Source organism: Protomyctophum bolini (assembly GCF_963924005.1).
Source record: "Protomyctophum bolini genome assembly, chromosome: 14".
NCBI classification, from domain to species: domain Eukaryota; kingdom Metazoa; phylum Chordata; class Actinopteri; order Myctophiformes; family Myctophidae; genus Protomyctophum; species Protomyctophum bolini.
In genome coordinates, this window is record NC_137875.1 from 24,384,427 (window position 1) to 24,410,863 (window position 26,437).

Here is a 26,437-nt window from a genome sequence, read left to right on the forward strand (position 1 = left end):
TGTCCACTGAGTGGATCCTGATCAGATCTGATTTGGGAGAACTGCAGTATATTTGTAGTAAACACTACCATTTAACATACTGTGAGAGTGTGGTCTGACTAACCAACACCAACTCAGGACATTTCAAATTAAAATGGTGTATAAAGTTGACTAACAGAACCCTAACATTTTTAACATTCACAATTATGGCAAAATTAGCCTGGGCACCATTTCATTTCGGTATATGATCCGGGCTGGAGCCGGATGATATGCTTACGTCATGTTGTAGGCAATGGTTTGCCTACAACAAACGCTTCCTGTTTGATTAAAAGCAATAAAAGCTCTCGTAAGCGAGAGCTTTTATTGAGAGGGAAAAGGAAGTTGTCGCCACCTGTTCATCCTGTCTGGCGACTACAAAACAATACTACAACATGACGTAACCACATCATCCGGCCCCAGCTCGGATCAAACAGAGACCAGGCTTTCCTCCGAGGCGGTGGAAAGCCTGGTGAGGCGAGGTTATGGCAAAATATATATATATATATAAATGAGGAAGACATTTTTTAACTTTTATGTCCATACTTTGTGGCATGTCCATAACGTGTACCAGCTGAGCTTAATCAACCAGGCAATGGATGTGGATCCATTTCAAAATGTGACATTTTCGTCTGGAACTAATCTGAACAAGAATCAAGAGGGATTTGTCAATTACTCAATATAGGTACAACAAGCAGTGAAATGGTGGGACCTGTTTATACCTGTTTTTAAAGTAACAATACTGATGTAATGAAGTTGAAATAAAATAATAGATGACAGAAATATAATTAAAGTACAGATAGAACAGCAGGTATGATAAACCTCTTAAGACACGTATGTTGATATCTGTAGCAGCAGTGCCAAATGTGCAAAAACAGAAGGCATACATATATACATCAAAATCACTTGTCTATGCACAATGTGCAAGTAATGTCAATTAGTCACCTGGTACGACCAGGTGACACTTTGCTGACTGGGACTGTGCCCCATCTTCCAGTCTTTTTTTTCCTTCTTTTTTCAAGTGCTCTCCGAGCCCTCTTTCCGTGCTCTCTGAGCTCTCATTCCGCCTCTATCACGAGCTCCTGTGAACCATTTGGAGAGAGCCAGCTCTGCATCCTTCTGGTTAATTCCTTGAGTGACTCCATTGTACTTCAGTGCCCCTAAAAAGAGAGGACAACTTAATAATTCTAGCTAGATATAGCATTATGAAAAGTTAAAATGTTTTGAATCACTGAGGAATTTGTATGCTTGTGAAAGGAACTCCAATGGATTCACCATGACAATCTAAATCCTACCGAGCAATTGCTATCGGGTGAAAATTCACATGAATAGAGTACCTGACAAGGCTGACAGTAAGGATGCTCAAGGTCTGTAAAAAATATCATTCATGCATACAGAACCAGAAAATTTAGTTTTAAGATCACTAATACCTTGGCCGTTCTTTCAACGTAATACAACTTGGAGATTTCTTTTTACAATACATTTCTCAGTGATTACAAACCTTTCAATGGTATATTAAAGAAACAAGCTAGTGCACATTGGCAAATTTTTTAACGTTGATTTGCCCCCTAGGCACATGCCAGCTGTATTCTGTAGCATGCACTATACAGTAGTATGCATGTAGCATGCAGCTACCTACATACATGTACTTCATTACATAAAATGTTTTGAACAATTAACTCTAAATTACCATATATGACATCAAAAAGTCGCAGGTCTCGGAATTTGTTCTTGCCATGACGTCCAAAAAGGTTGTACTGGATTGCCAATTCATTTGACATGAGGAACGCCATCATTCTTCTGGTTGCATCATCCAGTGTAGTACCCCCTATGTCTCCAAGCATGGCAACCTGAAAGTATAATATAAGTAACGGCAATGAAACGCCACACCAAGTTTTCATTCCATCTTTACCCCACTTAACTCTATTGGTCCCATTCCACAATGTATTATTGATTAAGCTACCCTATTCTTTCACAAGTCCACTCATCTTCCTCCAGCCCTCTGCCATCCTCACCCTTGAATACCTCCCAAGAGGTCCCGCCTTAGCACTGCCCTGCCCACTACCGGCTCCATTCTCCACCCTCTCGGATGTCAAGCAAAGTAACTCTTGAGGGGTATCCTTCTCTACATGCACACACAAAGGGGAAGATCCTAACAGACCAGCAAAGTACAAAAACGTAAAGTGAATAAGTTATTTGTAGTGAACATACAACTCCAGACATGAACTTTGAGTCACACAGCTTCTCATTCATGGATTGGACATCTTGGATTGTGGTCAGTGGGAACTCTGCTCCTTCGGGTGGCTCCAGCGACGGCGCCACAACCTCTCTTTGCTTCATCAGGGCATTTAACATTTGACTATGTACCTTCTGGGTGTCCTTCACTTCCTCCAGGAGAGTTATCAATTTGATCAACAAATTCTCTCCCATGCCATGTGGGTCTGCACTGGGGATGTACCTCACACCCGGGGTACCGTGGTGGCTCATTGTTGGGGATGTACTAGGGCTGTCCATTATATTGTATACTGCAGACTCCAACTCTTCTTTTGGAGTCCCAAGAATCTGTTTGTCTGTTTCAAATGCAACCAAGTCCTGCAAGTGCTCTGCAACACTGGCATTAATGCGTCTTCGTTTGGACCGAGAGCTATCACCATAGTCTTCCATTTTCCCCACAATCTGCAACAAAGATTTTGACACATGAGACATGTTTTACTTGATTACATACTACCTATAGATTATAGAAGCCAAATGGCTTCTATATGCTGTTATTTGACATTATTACTTTTTTTTACTTAATTTTGTAACCCATTTTTCACTCCTGTGTCAATTATCTAATGTGATCCTGGGCTCTACACACCCTCCGCCAACCTAGCCCCCATATATGGGGGACATTGGGAGAGCAACGGACTTGAACTTCATGCCTGAGTGTCCAAGTTGCTCCTTAACACCTGACGGGGGAGTTTCCCTGGTTAGACGTAGCACGTGGAAGGAACACGTTATTCCAACTAGTTCCTTTCCCCTCCATCAGGCGCCCGGCTGGCCAGGGGGAGGCAGTTTAGAGACCAGGATTACTGCATGTTTTTTGTGAGGGTACCTACCTCTATGGTACCTACCCTAGGGGACAGAACATGCAAACTCCAGATTATTGGTTAATTAGATGAGTGGGCAATGGGCACGCCTCTCCAGGCCTGATTGACAGAGCATATGCCTGGGTGATTGGGAAATGGTAGTCACCTTGGTGGACACTGGACAGACTGTTTTTACCAGGTGTAGTTGATGAGTTTTGCCGCCTACTTTTAGTTACATATTTAGATACTTTTAGATTATGTATCTTTAATGTAATACATAAATATTAACTTTATTGCTCACTATTTGTTGCTCAAAGCTGCAGTAGCCTATATTTCACAGGAGTTTCTCAACCAACCACTATCAAGAAGGGACAAACCGTTTTGTTTTGGTTAAACCCAGCTGCCTTTTTTGGAGTACATGAAGGGAGAAAAAGAACAAAGACTCCAGGTATTAAAGACAAGACAATGTCATGCTATTGCTACCCAATGAACTTTGCTAAATATCGACATGTGCAATACAATGTGTTCAAGTTTTAAATGCCGTAGGCATTTAGCTCATGTGTTTTCTGTTAGTGTTTGGCTACTGTGTTTCTGTTGTTTACCATAACCTAGAGGAGAGCAGACTCGATCCTGTTCTATCAGAAATTCATCCAGCCACACATTCCATGTTCCATCAGGTTGGGGGCATTCGCCCCCAAAAAATAGCAAAGATCGCGAGGCCTTTTTTGGCGAAAATATAAGGTGTAGACTGAGGTAAGATCAGAGTGGTCCTTCGTAGTGGACCTATATCAGAACCAACTGGTAAATTCCAACAAATGTGTTTGAAACAAAAACACATTGCAGCACATTTAATGTAGACGAGACTTTTTCTTTTGATCTCAGAGCAGGTTTTAAAATGCTTATTTAGCTGCTCAACCTCGATCGCCACGGACACAGACCCGTTTAAAATGATTTACAAATAAATAGCCTAGCCTATACACACAGAATGTCACAACACAATAACTTACCTTGTGTTTTTCAAAGCGCCCAGAATGACGCAATGGGTGTTAATTTCCCAGTAGACAAAGACTGTACCGGTAGAGTGAGTCTTGAGTGTAGCCTATTTTTCTTTATATGGTTATAATAATAATATCGGGTCGGTTTGTGGTCTTTGGGGTTTTGTTAATATGGCGGTTGGCTTGGCACAGTTGCCAGGCATCCATAATCAATGCATTACTGCCATCTACTGGATTGTGATATATCATCTTCACAATGCAAACTATATACTGTACATCTTTATCCTTTCAGATTCCCCTGCATTTACACAGCACAAGTAGCGATGCATTACCACTACTGTATGTACTGGATTGATTGATCATTCACAATTCTTTCCATTGCCAATGTGATCCCGCAGTCACACAGTATATTCTCTAATTTAACCCAGATAGTTGTCTGACTTGGTGTCAGTAATGTTCAAGAATCACCTGGCTGCATCCGATACCATCTTTATCCTTTCTGATCCTCCCTCTATTTAGACGGCACAGTTTATAACAAATGAATTCCAGAAATTGCCTCTTGTCCATGCATATATTTTAATCGGCTCCCTTTCCTTTCCTTTTGTACGGCAACCCTTATATTGCCCCCTTCCAGTCTCTTCACAGCTTCAGCATAAATTAGTCTTTATTAACAGTTTGCAGAATTACAGTACATTTCAAGCCCAACTCAATGCAAAAACTGTTAACTGTGAGTGGATGACACCATAAAGCATTACACTTGTTTACAAAAGGGTCCACCGTTTTCAATTCATCATAATTTAGAGACGTGCAAATATACACTTCTATACTCCTGTGCTGATCCTGCATAATGATTTCTTGTTGTAGTAACCCACTCGCCTGTAACCCACATTTAAGCTATAAGGGGTCCATATTGACAAGCTGACTGGTGCCTATAGCCCCTTTCGGGACCCTTACTATTTCTGAAGTTTGGCCCATGGTAGGGTCCCTGAGTAGTTATTCCACTCTCCATGGGAGACAGATGTACATAGCCTCCGTTCACGCCGTGCTGCGCTCCGCTTGAGTGTCGGCGAGATGTTTCAAAGATTCATAAAATGGCTATAGGAGACCGCTGCAACGTGTATGAAATTGCATTAAGTGCCGTGCTATACGCCTACATTTTAAAAGAATAAAGGCCTGATATTCTACTACTATTACATTATAAATTTACTATAATTGGAACTATGCACCCCTTAATCTCCCCATCAACATGCAGATTTGTATTTAGCGGTAAAACCAGATTCACTTTTTTGTTGTAGCCTAACATTGAACATTGAATTGAAAACAAACAACCAAATAAGCTACAATTGTTTTGTGAACATGGCAACCTCAAAATAGCCCAAATCCTAGTTAAAATACGACTTGTCTTTTCCATGACCAGCAGTGGAAGTAATTTACACTCCCTAAATTGTATTACGTTCTGAGCTACATTTGCACCTTGATTTCAAATTGACTGGAGGTGGTTTCTACTACACATGACGTCATGAAGGGTGTTTAGCTGAACAGCAGATGTGGAACTGTCCACTTGACCTGCCCAACCAACACGAACGTAGCTGTCATGCAACCGATATATTTGGCAATAGCAGTAACAATAGGTGAGTGAGTCTGATGATTAAATTAATTGCATGGTCTGATATTCTACTGTTAGTTATGAATACAACATTAAAATGTATTAACACATTTCTCATGTTTAGTGAGCTTGATGAATTTAGCAGAAAAAACATTAGTTACATTACACTTGTAACAGTTTTAAGACAGGACCCCCCAAACCCACTGACTTTATTCCCTGACCAATAACACTGTTTTTTTTAATGCTAAACTGTGTGCTTTTAATCGTGTAATGTTATTTTGTTCTGTATTTTACCTATTGCCTCATATTTTTGCCTAATGCCTACTGTAGCACTTGAGATTCCAAGGAATGTAAAGTGCATTATAAATAAAATCCATTATTATTATTATAACCTAACTCATTTTGTTTTGTAACCCAAAAGGTCTCTAGAAATGATTTTGAGTCATAGTTTCATTATCCTATTTCAGGAACTATTCATCAGATAATGAGCATCAAGATTTCATCTCATCCTTCAGACTGCTTGGCTCTGACGGATACCTGTATATCAGACTTCTGCAGCAGTGAACATGTATTTTCCAGTGGTACATGTGATGTCAAAGGTAAAAGTCACATTTATCATTTTTAAACAATGCTGTAGAGAATTTTCTATTGTCTAGTGACGGCAATGATGTTTTGGGACACAAAGCTAACAAGGCATTTCAATTCAATTGCACTTCTTGGAATATGGTTGAAATCTAATACTGAGGCAACCGCCTGGAGCATGGTCTGTGGCAAGTGGCAACCAAATCAATAATGATGAAGGGCCTTCACCTGTCTTCGGTTGCTGAGGGAACAGTAAAAAATGAAGCTTATTGTATTTTAAATTAATTTTACATTTTTCACTCAACATATTGTTGATAAACCATAGAACCGAGCCTTTAACTGCATGTAGAAAACACCTGCTGCATAGAAAAGACCTTGCTTGCTTATGTAAAAAAAGAAATCCTGTTTTTCTGCCTCCCTCTTTGTATATTTTACACAAGATGAAGCGTGCCAAATAAAAGGCTCAAAGGCGTGTAATGTGAGCGTACAGTCCATATTGGAAAGATTTCCGTCACTGCAAGGCTGTATGTGTGCCTGGGAGGAGCGGCTTTGTGCCTTTCTGCAACTGCTTAACACACAATGCCACCAAACACCAGGTGCAGTATTCTCACTATACTCAATGATAAGCATTAATGGCTAAAATTACATATTTGTTCACTAAACAAACTCTGAATGCTCTGATACATTTTTGGTATCCGGCACAATAGACGGGCTGTAATTGATATTTTGTAGATAAGTCCCACAATCATGTGAATATCTCCAAACATTTGTTTTAATCATCTTTGCTATTATGTGTACAGTTCCTCAACAAAACAAAGGTGCCCCACTGATGGACTGGCAAACTAGCGATCTAATAGAATATGGTAATTATTTTGTCAATGATTGAAATGAACTACTATCAAAAGGTTTTTTGTGTGTGCTCTAAAGCTGAGCTCATAATTATTATTGTTATTATTGTTCATTTATTTTTCAGTATATGACAACACTGGATCCTGCTCAAAACGAGTGACGGTCTGCATCAGTGACCACATTTGCAACAAGTATCTGGTACCTCTCGTAGATGCATGTGCACCAGAGCAGTGCGACAGCACCCGCTGTCGGCAGGTATCTCGACACTTCTATGGCGGCATGCCCAGCAATGTGGCAGAGATGCTCGTCATGTGTGATTGTGAGCCGTGGGATCAAGCCTGTGTGCATTTCAAGAGCATTCTGCACAGTGGCATGTGTGGTGGTGAGGCCTGGACCTGTCTGGATGCGCTCAACCACTGCCTGGGGAATTGGAACTGCAGGTATCAAGCTATAGGGCTGTATTTTGCGTGTCTTAAGTACCAGGTCTTATTCCCTAACTTGAGTAAACTAAAGACCTGGAGGAGTGGTCAATGCTCTTTGGCCACTCAGAATAGCCAAATGGCATTGATCACGCCTCCAGGTCTTTCATTTACTCAAGTTAGGGAATAAGACCTGGTACTTAAGACACGCAAAATACAGCCCATTGTCTCCATCGTCATATTTGATTCTGCATGATGTACCTGTAATCTGACTACAACATCTTCTAATACAGTTTCACTTTTAGTTTATCTCCAGTAATGTCCCTAATGGGAAACAAGTGTTCTGTGTTATGACTCTGTGGTCTAACTTGAACATCCTATAATTAAACATCACAGCCGATCATTGTCATGCTCCATAAGCTAATGAGATTTTATATCAATCTCATTTTGATTGATTGATTGAATACTTAGCCAAAAGTGTAAAGAGAACGTGGTACAGTCAGACATTAATTCATTAAGAAGTGTTTATTAATTTATATTCGGGAATGAATGAAGCAAAACTAGTGATCAACAGACTATTACTAAAGGTTCTACTATGTGTCACAGTGGACATAAAGATTAATTAATTTGTGGAGGAGCAATTATGGAAAGTACAATTAAAGTACAAAAACCCATGTTCTCGCCAGAGCCCTCCCAAACCAAGTTAATGGACAATCCCTACATAGGCTATATGTAGCATACATGCCAACAAAAGTGTATAGAAATGTTCCTACTGTCTGACATCACCACTGCCAGCTGAATGTTTGCCTATTTTCACTGAATGTTCGCCTATCATAACATGCCCAGAATAGGGTATGGTTTAAGGTTAAATTATTTATTTTGATTTTACCCATAAGATGTTTTCTTCAACTTCACAGGGAGCTGTTAAAAACATACCAGGCCAAATGCTGGCATGATGACTATCCACAGTGCAATGACATTGATGAATGTGTCAGTCAAATGGATCCAGCTCTTATCCATGGTGCAGATGTTGAATGTAGAAAGGCCTTTGTGGCCACCATGGGCACAGAGCTTCAGTATCCTTGTACATGCATTGGACTGTACAATAATGATGAACAGAGGTGCAAAATACTTCATGACGTACTCCATAATCGGTCACACTTCAGTGAGTACAATTTTTGTTTGACTCTGCAAGCCTTATATATTTATTTATTTAATTCTGATGAATGGCAAAAATGGCCAGGTCAGTTTGTCTCAGTGTCTCTCCATGTTCAACCTCAGTTCTTTCTGATGAAGCGACAGCCGTTTTCATGATGTTGGGAACTACCTGTTAGCTCTTTTTCCTGTTCCTTTCAGTGATACTTTGGAGACGGATGAACACTCCTTATGAGCTGTTGGAAATGAATGAATCAGAGGAAGGTCACAGGTGGATAACCAGTAAGTGTCCATTTGGACTACAGAATTATAAACTTCATCATATGTCGCAGTCAGTATACACTATACAGTATATACACACATACTGTGGCGTTCTGTATTTTACTGCTTGTTCTTTCAGATCAGTTACTATATGTGTTTTCATACGTGATACTTGTTGGAGTTGTTCTTCTAGTGACCATCATCGTTTTATATAAAGTTGGGTAAGTACATAAAGACACTAATAAATTAGAATTTATAATAATTCTGTAATATGTATTATAATTCAGTGATACACATACATTTTTTTTCCACCCATAGGATGAGAGCAAGGGATAACACAAATTTTCAGTCTCCTGAAAAACCATCTATCCATCCATCCATCCATCTTCATCCACTTATCCGTAGTCGAGTTGCAGAAGTAGCAGTTCCACTCGAGAATCCAAGGCTTCCCTTTCCCTGGCCACATTAGCATGTAGCTCTGACTGGGGGAACCCAAGGCATTTTGAGGCCAGCGTGGAGAGATGATCCCCCACCTGGTCCTTGGGCTGCCCCGTGGCCTCTTTCCAGCTGGGTGTGTCTGGAAAACTTCCCTGGGACTCATCCTTAATCCTTACTTACTACCCCATATCACCCAAATTGTTTCCTTTTTGCGCAAAGGCAGTGGCTCTACTCTGAGTCCCTTCCAGATGGCCGAGCTTCTCATCCAAACCCTAAGGGAGATTCCAGCCACCCTCCTGAGAGAACCTTTTTCAGCTGCTTTTATCCACGATCTTGTTCTGTTGGTCACATTTCAAGAAAAATCACACCTGTGTGAAGTGTAGGGCACTCTTATCATCATACATCATCATAGATCATCTCATACTGGCCAATCAGAATGCCTGTTGCCTGTGATTGGTTAGCTGATTTGCTCGTTTACATATGACGTAAATTTTCCCTTCATTGTCAATGGCATTTAATGTTTGTTGCCACAAATTTACGTCATATTTTGACCTAATTTCTCCTTTCATTATCAATGGCAAATAGCTGTATATAGGAGGGGCTACTAGTGCCCCTCAAAAAAACAACTGTGATGTAATTCTCTATAGCCTAATATGTAGTTTATAATGAAGAATCTGTTGTTTTGATTTTTATATCATGATCTAAATTGGGCATGAAACTAACAAAAGAGAACCAATGTGAGAACTGTTATTGCACACTTTTGTCCTGTAATAAATGTCTATGTTTTTCATAATCTTCACTGACTCCATGAGTTACATTTTAAGTCATTACAGACAATAGCAATGAGTTTGATTAGTTGAATTTTCAATGTTGGGAAATTAAACCTTCACTATGCATGATGGCATAGGTGTCTAGTACTCTCTGAATTTAAGAGTTTTTACTTGACTTCAGTTCTATAAGCTGTAGAACTTTATTCACTCTAATTAACCAATACATAATTATTTTGCTATGATTCCATGCTTTCATAGAAAGAAAAAAAAGACAGTCATTCTAATAAAAGTATAGTCACATTTTGCCTTTCATTCTAATCAAAGTATAGTCACATTTTGTCACAAAATGTGATACGTATGGTATCGCTGTTAAAATGTATCATTACATCCCTAATGCCAATGATTACTAAAAGAATTCTGAGCTTTTGTTGTGAAAAAGAAACAAAATCATATATCACCTATAAGTGACCAGAGCCAGGATAATAATGATAATAAAAATCAACCTTGTTAGCAGTCTCCTTGTACAAATACAGACTTAAGTGCATTGCTCAAAGGCTTTTTAATAGCAGTTGATTAGGAGGAAGTGTTTATTCATCCTTTTCCAGCTGATACAGTCCCAAGTTTGCTTTCTACAGTAACTAACTACTAACAGACACTGGTCATTCACCTTCTTTTTCATTATCTCATAACATGTACACTATGATTATACAGTAGTTAAAAGGATAATGTACTCCATTTTGTAGACATGGATTTGGGTTTGTCTATGTGAGGTGTAATGAGGGATACATGCAATATTAGGTAAAATAACTACCACATTGACTGTTACTGCCCCCTAAAGGTTGGCTTTGAGATTACCATCTATTAGTAGGCTACTTCAATGGTATTATGGTATTGACTGATGCATCAACAGAATTGAACATTAAGTACACATTATGTTTATTAACAGTATATTACTATATGTAAACATAGGATAAAGAGGAGAGGACAGCAACGTTTAGCATTCTATATGCCATGCTATTATATTAGAGTCTGAACCTTTGAGTCTGAAGTCTTTTTTTTATTGCCTGGTATGTTTGCATTACACTAAATAGTGACAGTGTTAAATACTTACATATACGTTCTCAAAAATATAAATATATGAACTATGTACAATATGCAGTATTAGTAAATAATGTAATATATAGACTATGATAATATATCCAATATAGGTACATAAATAAACACATTTCACATTTGTATTGTGTGTACAGAGAGTTTAGTAGCATACTACATGTACATTTTGTTTGGCACTTATTTATTTATAATAGTGTGTGTGTGTGTGTGTGTGTGTGTGTGTGTGTGTGTGTGTGTGTGTGTGTGTGTGTGTGTGTGTGTGTGTGTGTGTGTGTGTGTGTGCGCAGTGGTGGGAAGCGGGCGGAGGGTCTCCCCACTGGAGAAAGGCAATACATATATAGCATAGGCATCAAATCTATATGCAGCAACAATAGCAAAATAAAGTAGTCAGGTATTTCTCCTTTTGAGTTACAATGATCTGCTTCTTGCTTGAGCAACCTTGGAGTTGGTCTTGCGGTTTAAAGCTTTGCAGATGAAGTCGCCAGCCTCAATCACTTTAGAAAGGTCCACTCCCTGTAATGAATCAGTAATGACTTTCAGTAAGTAAACCTTTGCTACTTAAAGGACCACTTCACCACTTTTCAACCTATCTTCATATAATAGGTCCTCACTAATAATCATGATAAAATGGCACAATTTTTGAGGGGCGCTAGTCAAATGCCATTGACTATATACAGGTTTAATTTGTTTTAAAAACGCCATTGATAATGAAGGGAAACTTTACGTCATCTTGTCCCCAACACAAACATTAAATGCCATTAACAATGAAGTGAATTTAATGTTTGTATAATACAACATCTGGACATTTTTGTAAAAAGATCTTGTTTAAAAAGAATCTTCCTAACGATGTCACTGGTGGACAGGGTTCTGAACTACTTGCCCACATCCCTCCTATGAGACACATGCTTAGTATATATATTTTGCCATTTTATCATGATTATTAGTGAGGACCTATATGAAGGTTGAAAAGTGGTGAGGTCGTCCATTAAAGATGTAATTCTTTGTCACTGTATTAGCTCCAATATGTTCCCTGAGGGAACATATTGGGGCTACCTCTGTATTTGCGATTTCCAAAAAGTAATTTTGCTTGTTTGTAATAAGTGATGAGACCTGTGGAAAACAATTTGGAAGTTGCAACTGGACTAATGGCAGAAAAAATGTACAGTAGGCTTTCAGTCAAAAATGAATATGGCTTTGTGGGCTTGTAGATTGGCTTTTTTCGCTGGTCATACGAGGTAGTTGACATGTCTCAATGTGTGTGCGAGCATCAGTCAGTGGTTCTCAACCTTTTCAGTTCAGGACCCCCCAACATAATCATATTTCAACTGGGGACCCCCCAAAATAATCATATTTGAACTAGTAGGGAGGGAGGCCGGAGGCGGACCCTGACAAGCATTTGAAATCGTAGGAGTTGAGGCATTTAGTGCGTCGGCTGCAATTCAAAACTGGCCCCTGTAAATTAAGTCTTCCCCCCCTCCCCTTTCCTGTTTTACTTTCTCTATATGATGATTTCCTTTTTTTATATAGATGTATATTTGTACGTCTTTAAATGTTCTGATGAATTGGATTGAAAAGGGGGGACCCTGTTGTAAACAAGTGTTAGTGCTTAATCATGGTTCGTCCACAAACTTTTTGTATTTACTTTAGTTTGAAATGTACCCATTCTGCATAATGTGAAATACAAAAATCAATCAATCAAAACTTGGTTGAAATCTGAGCTTTTGTTGCATCTGCTATTTTCAAACAATGTTGCCCCTTTCTTATACTGTTTGACTATTTGGCCAATGTTTGACCAGATTTTATAGTATCCGTATTTATTGTCATTTCACGGTCAACTGGGGACACCCCTTAAAATCAGACCCACTATCTAGAATGTGAGAAGGCGCTCCAAGTAAAGGTTAACCACCAGCAGGGGGCACAATTGTAAAGCAAATTGTCAAGAAGACCGTAGGACACAAGCTTACAGCAGCAAACCACTGATATTAAAAATAATTATTTAAATTTACATTATATTTGAAGGATGGCAATGTACACAAGTAGGCCGTCAGGTGAATGTGACTTCTGTCACATGTCACTATTTTTTGTGTCCAGTATCACTAAGCCAGCAGTAGCACAAAACCACAGTTCCATGTGACAGAGGGGTCAAAGGTGAATGAAAGTTGCTGAAATTGGTCATCAATACAAATTATTCTAGTTTTGTGGATTCATTTATTTTTAATTCGTGGCCCCCAGTGCCACCCACCAAATGTTCGGAACTACTTAAAATTCACCAAAACCAGACCAGAAAACTCCCACCACGGGGCAATCAATTTAAACCTTTGCAACCAATGGCAAGTATTTCCTACAGCAAGTATTTTTTACAGCTTTAAGTCCATAAATCTGAACTAACCCTCTAAGGACCTACTTTACTTTGTCACGAATAGCGGAAAAAATAGCCGATTTAAAGTTCAGAATGTATCACATTACGATGTGATACATTCTGAAGATCATAGATCTTATAGATCTGTTATTTCTGCTCTTTTTGAAAGGTGTTTTTCTTTTTTCTGCGCTTTTGCCTGTAATGACGTGCCCAAATTTGGGACCCCATCAGGTTTTAACATGCTAATTTATTGTACTTACAGTTTCAATGTCCATGCCGTGGAGCATGTAGAGAACATCCTCTGTTGAAACATTGCCAGATGAACCCTGAGCATACGGGCATCCACCCAGACCCGCTACCGAGGAATCTACCACACAAACCCCCATCTGCACAGAAACACAAGAGAGACATTCAGCACCTCCACGCAGCCTTAACCCCAGGTAAAATCCCAGAACAATGACCCTTTTTCTATTTGATTGTTCTGTTTGGCACACTGAACCTTTGCCAGGGCTGGAGACCATGTTTTACAGCTGTTTAGGAGAACTGTTGGCTTGTGTCTTGAATATATGAGTGGGCACAAAATGTCCCGCAATGAATATGGCTTACTCATCCTCTTTGTCATTTTAAACCACCAGTACCCCCATAATTATGGCCTTGTTCAGAAGAGAGGAACATAATAAATGTTGAACAGGACAAGTCATATGTTTCTGATTCTTGGATGCTCATGTTTTTACTATCTACATTTCCCTTAATGATGTGGATTCACTTTCATGGCACTTAATTCAGGGACTTTTCATGTGTTATACACAGTCTTATCATACAATTATTGTACATGATGGTTCAGAGCCTTTTCTTTGAACCTTTTAGATACATTTACATATGTAACTCGTTATTTCACTGTCCACTGCGACAACTGGACCACCTCAGGTCTATGTCTTGCATCGTGTTCCGATTCTCTACCAGTTGTCACGTGTAAATATAACACCCATGAAGATTTAGTTTGGATTTTTATTTTTGTTGACAAGATTTTAGTTTTGGTTTATGGCTTGCCGGCAGTCAAAGTAAGTAATTGTCATATTTCTCAGTTTTGTGGGAAAATGGATTTTCCCTGACTACAATACCAAGTGTCTGGCCTCCATATGAGAATTAATGATGCGTTGTGAGTTGTTCCCCTGCATATCCTTTGCTTTTGTTGGACAGTTTTACCAAAACTGAAAAACTCAAAATGTTTCTTAGAAAATGCTTAAACCTACGTTTCTTTTTCTTTGTGGACACGAAATATATAAGTAGCCTATGAAAAATATACTGTATGATCAATAAGAAGTTAGTTATCTACATTTCACCTGTTATGATAATAGAAAACTATTGCTGTACAATACATGTCATACCATATTTCATGGCAAATAAATGAAGGATACAGTATTTTAATGTTCTAAAGAATCATTATTTAGATTAAACCTTTATTATTCTCCAAGAGAATATAGGTTTCAGCATCAGAGATAAGAGTAAAGTTACTACTATGTGTGCATCCTGTGGATTGTGGGTCTCGCTTATATAATTCAACAGCTACAAGCATAACCTTTGTCTTCACAGCAACACAGGTCAAGATATCAGGATGTTTTCCATATGTCCCCGGGACTGTCGAGAGAATATTAGAGATGTTTTCCAGCTTTCATGGCACAGCCAAATGTCAGGGGATCCCACAGTGAGACTAAATGAACACAGCGATCCTGACCTCCAAGTGGCATCAGGTCAGGTCACCTCAACGTGGAGTCATGCAGGGTTTTTTCCCCCTCGGGGACCAAACCAGGCAAACAAAATTATTAGAAACTCTGTAGCGCTTTTTGAACAATGCTCCTAATTGGTGCCTTCTCTTCCAGACAAGGCTGTACTTCTTTAAGGGGCTGTCTGAGCCAGCTATAATTACTGTTTGTGTTGGCAGGGGTAGAAGAGGAGGAGGGAGGGGAGGAGGGAGGGGAGGGGGGGGGGTGCTAGAAGGAGGGAGGGGGATCCACTCCGGTGTGTGCTGTGCACGAGATTTCCAGACCTTGGTTAAAGCCAGAGCAGGATATTGTACTGGGCAGACTTTTTTGTTGTATAAACACAGAGTTGTAATCTACCATGCCAATGCTTTCACTTTCAGCTGTTAGTGTGTAAAGCCAGGGTTCTTCGGGGTTCTACTGTTTCTGAAGGGAACAGAAGACAAGGGAACAACGATCCCCTTCAACGGGGCATGCCCTGTTCCTCTGGACGCTAATCACGCAGAGTTTGGTGGTCAGAAAACCCCAACTTGCCAGTGTTCAATTAGCTTCACACTGCCCAGAAACCAGATGTGGATTTGCTGTTAAATAGCCACATTCAGTCAGCCATGGCTATATAAAAACAATACATTCCTGGGAAAAGGACACCCTATGTTGAACCGTTTTCAAGCTCACTTGATTTTGGATAAGCTTGTTGACATTCTACATTGTAAGTGGACCAGTTTGGAGATGTACAAGCTCCTATTATGGTTTCATAAGTGCGTCAGAGAGAGGGAGAGCGAGAGAGAATGTTCATTGAATGGAATGAAGCAATGACGTTTTTACTTTCACACGATCCATGAATGTGAAAGGAACTATTTTCATGTAAAATATCCATAACATTGGACAGATTTAATAAATAAACATGCCATTGCATGAATATGAGTAACAAAGAATTAAATGAATGGAAAATATTCAGCATACCGTAGTGTAAATTGTAAACTGTAAAGTAGGCATTTCATATAATTATTTGATAGATGACTGAATATGGCAGAAAATGTAATCTTGTAGTTGAGTTTTATCCCTTTATGATTATGTTCAGTTATGTACTTTTCCCTCGCATGCCTATGTTGGGTGCAATTAAAAATAAACACATTCACAGTTAAAACAGCCAATCTACAAGGTGAAAACATGACGGATGCATCACAACTCGTTGACAGCATTGTAGATCTGCTATTTTCACTATTTGTTGTACATCAAAGTATACCGCATAGGGATTCAGTGGTCAGACTAATTGTGTTGAGCATGTGGTAATCAGTAGGAAATGAGTCCTAATCTTTGAGGAAGGTAAACATCTGCAGTACCTTGTTGGCTACACCTCCTGTGTTCATTGGCTCACTCGTATAGATGCCTACATCACACTTCTACACTACACAGTGGCGGAAAGTAACTAAGTACATTTATTCAAGTAATGCACTCAAGTACACTTTTGAGGATGTTTTACTTTACTGGAGTGTATGTTTTACTCCACTACAATTATTTAAGAACTTTATAGTTACCGGTTACTTTGTCGATTTTGATTATTATTACAAAACATGCATTAACCACTTCAGCCCTATGCATTGCATACTTAAGCTATTAGAAAATAGCCGATCTACAAGCTCACAGTTGTGACACTTTTTTATATCTATTTTTTGTGAGCTTGTGAAATGCTGCAAAATAGGTATTTTTGCTTTCAGTACTTAAGTATATTTTAGTGCAAATACTTTTGTTGTGCTTTTACTCAAGTAAATTTTTAATACCGGACTTATTTGTAACAAAGTATTTCTACTACTATTGTGGTATTGGTACTTTTACTTTTACTCTCTCATCAATGCTTCCATCATGTTATACACATTGTTTATCTCACTATGCCACTATTTAATTGTGAATTTTAACCATTGAAATCACGTGAAACATTTATTGTGTTTGTCACTGTAGTACTTTAAAAAAATACATACTAGATGCTGACCTCTTATGTAACTTCACCACATAATTATGAAATTGTAATATTCAATTTATTTTAAATTACCTGAGGTTCTTTCTGTGTGACTGTATAATGCATCTACATGATCTACATGATCAATGACACATTATTTCCAAGCTGTGTCATTGGATATACCAACCATCTGGAAAATAAATTATCAAATATTTAAATACAAATATTTGTGAATACAGTAGGATTATAAGAGTTTTGTCATGAAACCAGTCTCACGTGAAGGGATCAACATTACGTTCAGAAACCTCACAAACAAACCTACAGTATGTTGGTTCTCAGTTTGTTTGAAGAACTAACTAATTTACCCACTTTTGGCAATTATCTTGAATTCCCCCACTGTTTAAATACTACCTGGTAAATAAACATGGGACGATATTGATCAAGACAAACTTCTTGTTTAAGGAGTTTTACGAGTGCTAAAATACCCAACCCATGTTCATTCACCTACCTACTTAACTACATAAGTTATAGGATACAGTAGGTTATGGTGAAATGCTGGACTACATGAAATATATTTCCCTGTCTCGATGGTGAAATCTAAGTACACACTTTCTCATTGTGGGACCTGCCAGGAGTAGGTTTGTAACAAAGACCCCCAGAACTCCTAAAAAAAAAAAAAAAAAAAAAAAAGGTACAAAGAGCATGGAATGTCTTTATCAGGAACAAAAGAGGTGACTCAGGGTTGACAAGGTTGGGGGTATTCATTTCTCTCCCAGTTGGTGTCGTGGCCTACTGGCACCCAGTAATGAAAGCTATGATAAAAATCTTTCATTTCCATTTTGTTGTGAGTGAACTAATGTTAAATATCCATGGCTATGATTATTTCTGTGGTCAACAGGCAGGGGGGGAATTTCACTGTTTGGCAAAGAGAATCAGCAGCACAAAGTGTATACAACATAGTACATAATGATCTGTAAAGCATGAATGAATACTTTAAAAGTTAAATCAAACTGTAATTTTGTTCTTTCTTCGGTTCTGAATGAATGTCTGTATTCCTCTTGGACTAATGTTCTCACTTGACCGTGACTCGAGCCCCTTGGTTTATCCTGAGAGCTTTGCAGATCAATCCCAGCTCCAGAGTTGCAGCTGCAGTTGCAGTGCCATTTGTCATATTATGCGCTCCGTAGCGGCCAGTGAGCGGATCATCTTCCACTGGCCTTTAAGCACAGCATTGTCAGATAGCTCAACAGCCAAGCGACAGATGAGTTCGGAGCCCCTCGGGGAACCGTCTCTCCACCTAGCTCTCGCACTGGCTTTGTCAGACAGACACTGAATAGGTGAGCCATTGTGTCGACCCCCTCACATCTGCTGACCCACCCAGCCCCGATGAGCAGCTATCCTCTGCTAAGACAATGAGCCTCAGAGAACTGATACAGCCATATCTGTATTACCTCTGTTTTATATCCACTTTCCCTCACAAGTTTTAGGTTCGCTATGGGGAAGTGATGAGAGGGCTTTTCCCCAAAGGTTTTTGTCCACCTAATTAGATGTTTGTGATCCTAGAGCGTTATTAATGTTCCATGAAAGCTCCTTTTCTTCACAACAATGCATGAGTCCTCTGATGGGAGGGCCCATTGGAAATATCTTATGTTCATTAAGATTCTGGGATTTTTTTCCTTCTTCCAGTGGGCAGTTCCTGAATCATTTTCCTTTGTGACAAGGGTTAGATCGTGTTTCTTAATGCCCCCCCTTCAGTGTTGACTGATGGGTCCTGCTCTCATGTGTCTCATTGTAATCTACACATTTTGTTTTGAAGAAAACAGGACCTTTTTAATATCCACCAAACAGTGGATACATTCATAATGATAATGAAGTGACACATTACAGCTGAAATCAAATGTATGGCATCATACATGGACCAGGACACACTTTTTGGCTCCATGCTATTACTTATATAAATAGTAAAATGTAGTTGTTCTTAATTTGAAGGTATAATTTCCACACATTTAGAATGAATGGTTAAATATTACTCTTTCTGTGTCTTTTTGAGTGATAGATATCCATCTTATGCGTGGCTTCGGTGCAAAAATAGTTTGGACAAATTAAAATTGGATTAGATTGTATTCAAAGGCAAGGTATCTATGTTTTACGCATTGGCGTAATAGGTGCTAAATGTTCACCTATTATGGCATGGTTTAACAGGGCAAATGAGCTTCTAATATAAAACACCAATACTATGCACTTAAAATAACTAAATTGAATCTATGAGAATCACTCTCTATTCTCATTTTAAATTACTCTCTTACTCTGCTCATTCTCTTGGGTAACATCTGATATTATGCAAATTATCTACCCTGATCCCCTCAATGTTTGCATTCGGCCCAGGCCGGCCTAGCGGTCCTGGCACCAAGACTCCTAATGCAGCCTGACAGCGAATCGTGGGTTTGAGTCCCATTGCTGACAAACTTTGTTGTATGTCACTCCCCGTTTCTCACCCCTCGTTTCCAGTCTGTCTCCACTTTCCACTATCAATAAAGGCAAAAAGTCCCAAAATTATATAAAAAAGGACTGTTTGCATTCATCATCCTTGTCAGGGCACCAAGCCAGACTTTAAAAGTACTTGCAGGCCTCCAAACACCTTTTAAAAATGATGAAGGTTGGGGTGCTGACCACATGACTTCTGGTTTGACTCTCTTTTCCGTCTCTCGCCAAGAAATAAAAATCTTTTTGGCATAGCTGCCATCTTCTTACAAAGAGGATAGAGCTTCTCTATGTCAAACTCCAAAGAAGAATGTATCCTCTTCCTTTAAAAGATGCCAGGATTTGTGAGCCAGAATTGCTCTACAGATCTCTGCAAGAGAAATCAATGGAATATTTTACATCCCTCATAAAGCGATCAGCTTTTTCTTTTTTCTTACACTTTACAAGAAATCCCCAGGTTTTCCTCCTCTCCTCGTAGATATGTCAGGCCTCCCCTCCTCTTATTCAGGAGATGGGAGTCCTCCAACTCCCCTCATTCTGAGTCCCCAGGACTTTGTTGTTTTATCCCTTTATCCGGGTTATATAATAAATTACAACAAAGGTTAAATGTTACTACAGGTAATATCACTGTATGGAACATAGATCTAAAGGACTACAATATCTGCATAAATTGGCAGAACGTATGGAATAACATTTTACATCTTTATACATTATACATTGTAACATCTTATAATTATAACAATCAACTAACCCATTACAAATTGATTCAACGATTTTATTCAACACCCAGGAAACAAATTAAAATACTACAAAGCCCTCTATGCTCACTATGTCTGCAAAAACCCATTGGAACATCCGTACACATGATGTGGGAATGCCCAGGAGTACTAGCCTTTTGGGCAAAGGTAGCATTATTCCTGTCTGACATACTCGAGACAAACATACCGTTCTTACCACACATTCTGTTACTAAATGACGATTCATCTCTAAACACTTCACAAAAAGTTGGTCACAAAAAAAGGAGACTGGAGTCCTCCAACTCCCCTCATTCTGAGTCCCCAGGACTTTGTTGTGTTATCCCTTTAGCCTTATAATGTCTGACTGTACCACGTGCTGTTTACATTTCTAACTACCGTAGTATTAAATCAATCAACCAATCAATCATTATCAATCAAACTCATACTCCATAGATGCCAGGTCCATCCATGTATCCAACATTGTGAGATTTCACAATTTTCAAGATCCTCACAGCTCACACAACCTTTTCTTTCTAGATGTAGCCTACACCCTACAATACCCTGTCCCACCACCCAACATCCAAAAATCTAGTAAAAATAAAAATGTCCTCTGCTCAACTTCTGGCCCAATCTGGATTCGATTCCCTTTCCTATCCTCGATGGCAGATGCTGTTATACTATATTATGTTCTCGATGGTCTCGTGTCTGTCATTTCAAAAGGCTCTTCCTCATAGTTCAGAGAGCAACATTTTAGGGTACTAGAGCTAAAGGAAAAGGTCATTCACTAGCCTACTGTAGGCTAGTATTTGAATTATGTAGCTAAATGTGTTATTTTAAAATGAGTGAAAACTAAGTGTGTTAATGAATTTGAACTTGGTACATGTTTCAATTGCACCAGTTGCATGGTCAAAGTGTTCATTGGGTCCATTATGGTTTTAGTCGCCGATATGGATTAATGGGCCTATTTAGCAGTTTTATTTGACCATCCATTATTATTTGGGATATAATATTGTGTATTTTTACCTGGAGTGCGGTAACGATGTTGGCCAGTGCTTGCCCGTAGGTGTCATGGCAGTGAACTGCTAAAGCACTGATGGGCACCTCCCTCATTACTCTCTGCAGCATCTTCACCATGGAGCCTGGAGTGCCAACACCAATGGTATCTCCCAGGGACACCTCATAGCAGCCCATGTCATATAACCTTTTTGCCACCTATAACAGAGAAGAGAGGGCTTGTGCTCATGTAGGACTGTTAGTGTTCAAGCGATTTCAAGAATAATTTCAAGGACGTAATCTAAAACATTTTATCAGATATTCTAGGGTTCATGGAATTCCCGTTTCCCCCCTATATTGCAATTATTTTCTTGCCCTTCAGACAGTCCTAGTGTGCCGGTTAGAGCCCTCTAGTGGTGAGTGAATTACGTACATACCGTATGTTTACTACAGTTAAGTATGGCCACTTGCTAGCTCTGGTCCATAGCTCTAATGCGTGAAACACATTAGCGCTATGGACCAGAGCTAGGCCACTTGCATGTTTTAGCTGGCATAATGATAAACTAGACTACACTCACTACAGTAAAGAGTTCATACTAGAATCGATCATTTAAAGGTGAGATTTGTGCACATTTTCACATTTTACATTGTGTCTGTTTTATAATTGGCTGCCTGAACATCTAGTCTCTCTTCTGAAGTTTGAAACCAGAGCACCAGTCTGATAATCACTGATGCACTACATAGCATGCTTGGGGCTGCGCCATTGACATGACAATGAAAAGAAGAATGACATTTCTTCAGAACTTTTAAAACGTCGAAATAAGGATTTTTATTAGAGCACTGTTATCAGTTTACAATGAAGACAATATTCTTTTCTATTCAAGTTTGATTTATGTTCACCACATTCTTAGCAGGTGAACATGTTACAGTACATGCAGGGTGTGACTGATATAGCCTTTATGGTATTTAATTTTTCTTCTATAGGCTTAGCAGGCTAAACTAAATATAAAATGCATACAGCCTGTACTAAACTGCCAACTCATTGTACTCAAGCTATCTGAGATTCAGTGAAATTTCCTCTAAGCATTTCAACTAGGTTCATCTATCCTACCTCTGCAACTTTAGCTGGGTCAATGTATCCCTCACGTGGACACCCTAATGCACAAGAAACATATCTGAAACAGAACGAGATGAATTAGTAACAATATTATCCTATGAATCAATTTAATTAGAATAATAATGTTTTTTCAAAAGAGAAGTGAGCTAAACTAACAGTTGACATTTCTCGTCATATTATTGTTTCTTCTCATGCTAGTGAGTTGGGGTCACTAACAGGCCTTTGCTCTTTCCATAGTGGTGATGCACAGACTGTGGGACTTAATTGGGACCAGTGGTGGACAACATATGTATTAAGTAAGTATAGGCCTATTCAACAATACAAATTACAATGTGATTTTGCTTATATATCAATAGTACATTGAAGTTTAGAACACATTGCAAAATAATATAAAAATTATAATTGACTGAAAGTCTTGTGCTTGCAAAAACTATAAATTAAACTTAAATTAAAATCAAGTACAGTACTCAACTTAGTAATACTTAGTTACTGTCCACCACTGCTTGGGACCCAAACTTGGGTTGCAGGAGGTCGTCTATGTATTGAATTGTGTATAGGCTAATATGGAATGGTAATGCAATTGATTATTGCCATTGTAGTTAGTGTTTGGACTGTGACAAACATGGAGAATCAATATTTTTGACCATTGCTGAAAAAGTTGGTACCCTGCTGATCTGTAGAAAATCTCCACTGACTAACATACCGGTATGTGTTTGATAATAGTTTATTGTTCCTGTACAACTTCTAGGAGACTTACTGTTAACTATTCTTGATGATGAACTATAGACGATCCCTAATTTTGCTATTCAAGTAGATCTCATATCAACCGGGAATCCTTTTTGTCAAACATTAAATAAATACATCACCATCACTGGATTATTTTCCAACATGCAGCATAACAACAGCTACTGGTGAAATCCCCACACTCTGGGTTTGTGGTTTATTAATGCATAGAATAACTTATTACACATCTGGAATTTCGCTATGAAGCTATTAATTCTGGATAGTGTGCAAATGCATGCTTCCTTGCATATAGAAAAAGAAAAAATATATTTAATTTTAGTATGGAGAGTAAATGGCTTCGTTAGTTTTATAGCATAAAGTGCATAAAACTGATTTTAAAAGGGACGTTATAATTTAAAGAATACGAACCCACGAACTGGAATTTGTCGTTCTTTGGCGGTGTTAATGACCTCCTCAAACCTAAGCATACTTTCATCGATGGAACAGTTGATATTTTGTCTACTGAAGGTCTCAGATGCTGACCCAAACACAGCCACCTCAGTAGCACCAGCTGCAACCTTAAACCAGAGAGAAAATGGACAGTATAACACACATTCAAGCCTAATTGATGCTTTGTCACACCTTGACCCTTTTTCACAGAGAGGAATCAGTTGAGCTTTTGACAACTCCACAAAGTATATTGCTCTAAGCATCAACCTCAAAAAAATAATAATGAATTATGAATGATCGCTTACAGCATCCTGGAAGCCATGCATGTTAGGTGTCAAAACTGGATACCGAACATTAGGTGACCTCTGGATTCCCTGAAGAACGTCGGTGTGATCTGCCATCTTAATGAGAGGTAAAGCAAAGACATATGCAGATTATTAACCACTTAGATCTTTGTTGATACATTTGCAGATCTACAATCTCACACCCTGTTGTAGATCTGATATTTTGGCCAAATGTTCATATCTTTCCACCAAATGTTTAATGTGGTTCATGTGGTTAACCCTCCAGATTTATCTAATCTGAATTGTCATACACTTTAGAGCAACGGTTCAGGCCTTGCAGGGCAGCATTGTACAAATCCATCAAGAACAAATACTCACTCAGTATAAAAAAAGAAAACCGACATAGCTGTTTGTCTGTTGTCATGACATTGGTATAGTAGCACAGTTTATTGTCCTGAATGAAAAAACACGCTATGAAACTAGACATAAAAAATAGCCCAACATTTTCCTCCCTAACATCTGTGGGTCCAACACATCATTTTCCTTCGCCATCCCACAGAGAAGAATGAGAACCTAATAAATCACTCAGCACTTCTTTGCCGTGCATGAAGAAGAGTTATTACCTGCGGTACCCACTTTGAAGAGACAAAGCTGGTGGCCTCGATCACAGGCAGGCCTGTTGCTGAGAGCATGTCGATCAGCTGGATTTTGACCTCTGTCGGAACGATCTCCTGGAGAACAATGGAGTTGAAATAGGTCTTATTGGATATGATTTCAGTCGAGGTTTGAAAACAAATTACATTTGACCAATTCTACTGCCATGTCTTCTCACTCGTCTGCAATCAGAATGATTTACTGCACTCACTCGCAGCCTAGTTTACATTCTTTGCAAACTCTTATTTACAAGTATGTAAATCTGTAAATCTCCTCTTCTGCAATAAGGAACCGATTGTGGTCGCGACTCATGTAGAATATAGTGAATATAAGCTACCCTTGGGAACTCAAGACATCCTTCTTGTGGAATTTGTGGTTGCTTATGTCCATTTGATTTATACATTTTTTGAGAGGAATTGTAAAATGTGTCAGACAATAGTGGAAAAATAAGTTTTCGTGCTTAAGAAAACGGCAGTAATGTTGGTTTCTTCACGAGCTAGGTGACCACCATTTCTAGCATATTATTAGAACACTGAAGACTGAGGAGAAGAAATACCAATATATACCTTATTACCTTTTCATTTTGAAGAGAAGAAATACCAATATATACCTTATTACCTTTTCATTTTGAAGTCCATCTCGTGGCCCAACTTCAACAATTTTAACAAAGTCTGGATACTCCTGTGTTGTTGAAATGCTCTGGAACAATATCAAAGGTGAATAACCTTCAGTATAAGTATTTACATAGAGTAAATCAATCCTTCGGGTTAGGGCTGGGCAATATATTTATATTATAGATATGAGACTAGATATTGTGATGGGGCATAAGTGTTGTGTTTTGTTGTATTTTATATTTTTGAAAGAAAATGATCCACACCCATCAAAGTCATATGACTTTGATGGGTGTGGCTCATACAATATGATGTGACTAATTTCAACAGTCGACAGAAAGCCATCTCTGGCTTCAATGCTGTTGAACTGTTGTGGAGATCAGTCCACAATGAAAACATTTCATGTGTATATTCCTCATACTGAGTACTTGTGTCTGCTGTGGAAATAAGAGGGATATTTGTCACAATATCCAGCTGTTAATTGTATTTCTTATTTCTAATGTGACATAAATGTTAGAATTTACCCTAACAGTATAAACCACAAGTAGCATTACATAAGCACAGTATAGCATCTCATGCCATCTGCCCCTTTCCACATGGTTACTGTGCAGCCCCCCCCCCCCCCCCCCCCCCCCCCCTTGTTATGAGAGCATCATGTGCGGGAGCATGTGCAGTGCAGTGCAGTAAAAGCCAAGATAACCACCCCTACCTTGCGCTCTAGAAGCCAGTTCGTCAGCCATGGGTAGTCTCGAACGAGTTGCTCATATCTCAGGCAGTGTTTCACTGTGGTGGGGACGTTACCCATCCGAATGTCTCCCCCTCAGTGCCTCTTGCGCCGGAATATCCTTCCAGTATTTACACTCGGAGACAGGTCTTCTTCACGCTCTGCTTTGAACGAGCATGTGGCGTGCACGGACGGATCAATACGCTAATGTATAGGATGGATGATGGAGGGCCCTGGCTGCACAGGGAAATGGAATTAGATGTCGGCCAACAGTGGAGAATGACTCAGCAGTTACCATAGCAACAACATCCCAAGT

At 39.0% G+C, this 26,437-nt stretch overlaps 3 protein-coding genes across 7 annotated transcripts; 1 reads left to right on the forward strand and 2 right to left on the reverse strand.

Annotated features, from left to right (window-relative positions):
* Positions 1–725: 725 nt before the first annotated feature.
* Positions 726–4,254, reverse strand: LOC308327910 (uncharacterized protein). Of its 4 annotated transcripts, none has more exons than XM_080781543.1 (4): positions 4,091–4,254; positions 2,227–2,691; positions 1,706–1,865; positions 726–1,175 (listed from the first exon to the last, which is right to left on the reverse strand). In XM_080781543.1, exons 2-4 carry the CDS (start codon positions 2,677–2,679, stop codon positions 1,033–1,035), a joined length of 756 nt encoding a protein of 251 aa, XP_080637669.1. In that variant the 5' UTR covers positions 2,680–2,691; positions 4,091–4,254; the 3' UTR covers positions 726–1,032. The 4 variants fall into 4 exon arrangements, with proteins under 4 accessions (XP_080637669.1, XP_080637670.1, XP_080637668.1 ...); XM_080781544.1 differs by lacking the exon at positions 4,091–4,254 and adding an exon at positions 3,461–3,793; XM_080781545.1 differs by lacking the exon at positions 4,091–4,254 and adding an exon at positions 1,353–1,384 and having other exon boundaries at positions 1,108–1,175; positions 2,227–2,825.
* On the forward strand, positions 2,820–9,961 carry gfral (GDNF family receptor alpha like). The gene is made up of 10 exons (XM_080782927.1): positions 2,820–3,531; positions 5,604–5,709; positions 6,152–6,283; positions 6,707–6,862; positions 7,067–7,129; positions 7,240–7,555; positions 8,452–8,699; positions 8,891–8,971; positions 9,090–9,171; positions 9,269–9,961. The coding sequence occupies exons 2-10, from the start codon at positions 5,673–5,675 to the stop codon at positions 9,417–9,419; spliced, it is 1,266 nt and encodes a 421-aa protein (XP_080639053.1). The 5' UTR covers positions 2,820–3,531; positions 5,604–5,672; the 3' UTR covers positions 9,420–9,961.
* A 1,718-nt stretch (positions 9,962–11,679) lies between these two features.
* On the reverse strand, positions 11,680–26,202 carry hmgcll1 (3-hydroxymethyl-3-methylglutaryl-CoA lyase like 1; the record flags this gene model as incomplete). Of its 2 annotated transcripts, none has more annotated exons than XM_080781487.1 (9): positions 11,680–11,784; positions 13,891–14,016; positions 21,589–21,777; positions 22,670–22,733; positions 23,828–23,976; positions 24,154–24,249; positions 24,756–24,863; positions 25,405–25,482; positions 26,107–26,202. In XM_080781487.1, 9 exons carry the CDS (start codon positions 26,200–26,202, stop codon positions 11,680–11,682), a joined length of 1,011 nt encoding a protein of 336 aa, XP_080637613.1. The 2 variants fall into 2 exon arrangements, with proteins under 2 accessions (XP_080637613.1, XP_080637612.1); XM_080781486.1 differs by having other exon boundaries at positions 25,405–25,485.
* Positions 26,203–26,437: the final 235 nt, after the last annotated feature.